General features: G+C 36.5%; 1 protein-coding gene across 2 annotated transcripts; it reads left to right on the plus strand.

Annotated features, from left to right (window-relative positions):
• The first annotated feature begins 540 nt into the window (after positions 1-540).
• Positions 541-4,220, plus strand: LOC113353901 (probable ADP-ribosylation factor GTPase-activating protein AGD14). Of its 2 annotated transcripts, none has more exons than XM_026597373.1 (10): positions 541-832; positions 1,297-1,358; positions 1,467-1,554; positions 1,780-1,841; positions 1,965-2,061; positions 2,158-2,613; positions 2,722-3,087; positions 3,172-3,357; positions 3,451-3,636; positions 3,727-4,220. In XM_026597373.1, exons 1-10 carry the CDS (start codon positions 734-736, stop codon positions 3,922-3,924), a joined length of 1,800 nt encoding a protein of 599 aa, XP_026453158.1. In that variant the 5' UTR covers positions 541-733; the 3' UTR covers positions 3,925-4,220. The 2 variants fall into 2 exon arrangements, with proteins under 2 accessions (XP_026453158.1, XP_026453157.1); XM_026597372.1 differs by having other exon boundaries at positions 542-832; positions 2,719-3,087.
• The last annotated feature ends 230 nt before the right edge of the window (positions 4,221-4,450 follow it).

A 4,450-nucleotide genomic window follows, 5' to 3' on the forward strand; every position in this document is an offset into this window, starting at 1 on the left:
ATCAAATGGAAACATGGCTAAGAAGTCTGAAGAGACTATTATCATGGTTAAGAACCTGGTAATCCTTTCGAGCTCGGGTTAGGATACATTTACTCATCTAACAGTGGATCAAGTTTTGATCAATTTGAATATCCCCTAATAGCATGTTTGGATAAAAGAAAGAGAAATGCTTCTGATTCTCCAGAATTCAGAAGTCAGGGGCAAAATGTTTTTGCTTCACAAAATAAATGTTAATTTTTCTTTTTCCGAAAATCATTCTAAAATTGTGTATCCAAACTAACTTCTGACTTTTCTATTTTCGAAAGTTAAAAATCAGCTTCTGGAGTGACATCCAAACTCGCGGTGAATTTATATCTTTAAGTTGTTCCATGCGATAGAACCACTTTTTTCATTAAAAAGACATCTGACAAGGGTACACTAGCCATTTAATCATATTTATTTATAATTGTTCGGTTATTACCGTTAGAAAACTGTTTATGTGTAACTACATTCTCTCAACAAGCTTGCACACCTTGAAAACTGGAGATCTTTCGGTGGTTGATATACTCCACCCAAAATTCTCTCTTTTTCTTCTAACATTCAAGAACAACAAAAACAAAAATTTACACAACAAAATTTTGGTTCCATTCTTTGAAGAAAGAAAATAATTAAAAATCCATTTGTGCACATTTTCACCTTGTTTATTGAATGAAATAACAGAAGAGGCTTTGTGCAAAACAAACAAAAAAAGACAATGGCGAATCGCTTAAAAGAAGATGAGAAAAATGAAAGGTTAATCCGTGGTCTTCTCAAACTTCCTGCAAATCGTAGGTGTATCAATTGTAATAGTCTGGTAAGTTTGCCTTTTCATTCTCAAACTTTAACCATGTTTAATATTTTCAGTTTTGCTGCTATTCCAACGATGATAATGGATTAGTATGATATGGATCATGGTTTTGTTCAAAAGGAAAAAAATAAAGAATTCTGAATTAATATGAAAGAGTTTTCTCAGGAAATTATTCCCCTCATAATGAAAAATGCTAAAAGTCACGATTATTTTAGACTTTAACTTAAAAAAAATTCATCACATACCATGTTAATAATGTCAAATACGTTGATATAAACAAACACCAAATTGCTACCATTTCGTCAAATACAAAGGAATAACGAGGGAACCAAGGGGCCATATGTCCACCTTTGTAATAATGATAATGTCCATTTGGAACCCTTTTCATGGTCGCTTTGATCTCTTTGGGATACGATAAGTTTCCCTTTGGTTAAAGCGATACGATACTAACATTTTTGTTTGCAAAGCAGGGACCTCAATATGTGTGTACAAATTTTTGGACATTTGTTTGTACAACATGTAGCGGGATGCAGTAAGTGTTTTTAATGTTGGAATTACTCATTTTTGTCTGTCAACTGCGAAGCATGCATATAAATGTACAAGATTTTCTTACAAACAAATATACTGCTTGCTTATACAGTCGGGAGTTCACCCACCGTGTTAAATCAGTATCCATGGCTAAATTTAATTCAGAGGAAGTCAATGCTCTTATGGGAGGTGGAAATGAGGTATATCATCTAAATTGCTGATTATTCATGTCTTGAAATTGTCTCCATAAAATTCAAGATTGCTAATAGGGGGACTGATTTTGCTTGGGGGTGTACCAAATGCTAATAAAGACAAAACATCATTAACCTTGGGGTTGGTACACCCCCAAGCTACCCCATTAGAAGCCTTGATTAAATTGTCACGTCTGATTATTCATTTATTTTCTACTCGTGTCACTATGGCAGCGCGCCAAGCAAATTTATTTCAAAGAGTGGGACCCACATCGGCATTCTCAGCCGGAGAACAGGTATCGCCCTACACCTGGAATCTTACTTTGGATTGTAACTTTGATCTGGACTTTAAATGTTATGGATCATCGTCTATAACTTTCCATTTGCTATATGATAAACTGATAAAATTTTGATTCCAGTAACATCCGGAGGCTTCGTGAATTTATCAAGCATGTTTACGTGGATAGAAAATATAGTGGTGAAAAGAGTATTGTAATGGCTCCAAAGAAAAGACTGGTATGTTTTCTTAAGGATAGAAATGGACTTGATGATTAACACTGACCAGTGCAAATTTCTTGACCACTTACTACTTTTTCTTTCTGCCACATTTAGGACACTAAATTAGATTCTTTGGACATTAGGGATGCGTTAAAGAGTGGATCTAGGACACCCGCATATGAGAACACATTTGGACGTCATTTTATGAGATCTGGTTCTGCTGGACAAAATGATGAAAGAACCAAATACGGATATAACCATGTTGGTGAAAGAAGAGATTCAGGATACTTGCGAGAAATCCGGTCAAGTCCGAGGAGAAATGTCACTAGATTTGAGGTTGTAGACGACAGGGTTCGAGAAGATAGATTTGGAAATAGAAGGAGAGCTGAAATAGGCAAGCCCCCAAATGACTCCAGGGAAAGAAACTCTCACAAAAGCCTTGATATGTCCAACCTTCCTGCGGTACGTTCAGTCAGAGATATTCTGGGAGAAGATGTTCCACCTTTACGTGTCGATGAAAGTCCAAAAGCAAACAGCGGCCATAAGAATCCTGGCTCTTCAGTGTTGCAGGTGAGACTGTGTTGCTTTATGGCACTGTTCGTTATGCTATACTCTAATTTCCTTGTAACTTTCTAAGATGCAACATACTTATGCTTCAGAGAGTTCTAAATGCAGAAGACTCCTGCAACTACAAATGGTGTTGGACCCAACAATGTGAAACCAGTCGAGCAAAAAATTGAGAGTTTAGGGAGCTTAATCGACTTTGATGTTGATCCTAAACCTCCGGATGCAGCTGCACAACCTACAAATGCGCAACATGGCCAGACTACCGCAACATCAGTTCCAAATCCGTCTGTCAATGCTGATAATTGGGGTGCTTCTTTAGACTTTTGCAATCAACCTGCACAAGATTCTTCAAAAGAAAGCACACTTGATAGTATATTCTCTCAAGTATCAGCTCCCACAGCTGCACCTGTGCAGAACATAATGCATTCTGCTGGTTCAGGATTCAATCCATTAGTTGGCTGGAACCCAAACAATCAGGTAAAATATATGAATCTGTTTGCGTAGTTGCCAAATGTTTCACGACTTCTTATTTACATTTTACTTTCGCGTGCTTTTCTGCAGTCACCGAATGTTTCACTTTCACAAAACGCACAAGGAACTCTTGCCAACGGTAATGGAAATCCATCTCATGGTGCTTTACAGTCCCATCAACATTCTCAGCTATCTGATATGTCTCACCAAGGGCTTCCGTATAATCAAACCGCACAACAATCTCAACCATCTACTGATAGAAGGGAACTTCCATTGGTACGTTCGTCTACAACGTAACATATTTTTCAATAAAATGACCTTTCGAATTCTCATATATATTTTAAGGCAAGAAAAATTGATATGTTGCAGGATCTTTTTGCTGCAACATATTCACCGGTTTCTGTACAGCCTCATGTTTGGCAAACAGGCTCGTCCGGTAACCTGCCATTTGGAATGCAACATTCTACAGCAGCAGCGCATTTTCCCCAGCAATCAAAATCTGTGAATCCATTTGATTTGAACACTGAGCCAACAACCTTGGTCCATGCACCATCGGTATAATAATATATCAAACTCCAAATTTGCTTAAGCTGATTTTTCTTTTTTGTTAATTGAATTAAGTGTTGATATAATTTTATTTTATAGTTTCCAACTGTGGCACTACAAGGAGCATTACCACAAATTGAGGATACTCCAGGGCTACTGCGTACCTCTAGTCTTGGACCTCCTGCACATAATTGGATGGTTCCTCAAACTTCACCTTATGGAGGATATGACCATGTTCCAAGTAGATACTCTCACCCTACAAATTCAAATTATCATGGAGGAAACCCATTTGGGTAGATACAAGAACTTGTGGTTGTTTTCATGACCATATAGTATATAAAACTCAATTTATTGTACCTTGCGCATTTGTTCATTTTTTTGCCGGTTCATTTACTTGTATACCTATATTTGGGATTAGTGTTCTATTTTTATTTTATTTTCTTTAAAAAAAAGGGTTGGAATCAGTGGTTTGACGTTTATATTGGCCAAAAAGATGTAGAATATGAAAAAGGAATTGGTTTGGTCTTGTGATTAGATTATCTCAACTTGAAAGTTACTTGGGCATACTTAATCATTTTTTGGAAGTTGAAAAAGAAGGTTTCCTTATTTCCCACCCCCGCTTTCCCTGTTTTCCATCCCTTCACAAAATTTAAAATTAAATTACTTTTTAATTCTTATTTTTCCTATGTCCCACTCTTTTTTTTTTTTTTTTTTTGTAAATAAGGCATTGCATTGAAAAACTAGGACTCTGGGAGAGTCACGGTTACAAAAGAAATAGAGCCATCTAATATGAGGTTTATGAAGCTCCCAATATTAGATTGAT

Source organism: Papaver somniferum, chromosome 2, assembly GCF_003573695.1.
Source record: "Papaver somniferum cultivar HN1 chromosome 2, ASM357369v1, whole genome shotgun sequence".
NCBI classification, from domain to species: domain Eukaryota; kingdom Viridiplantae; phylum Streptophyta; class Magnoliopsida; order Ranunculales; family Papaveraceae; genus Papaver; species Papaver somniferum.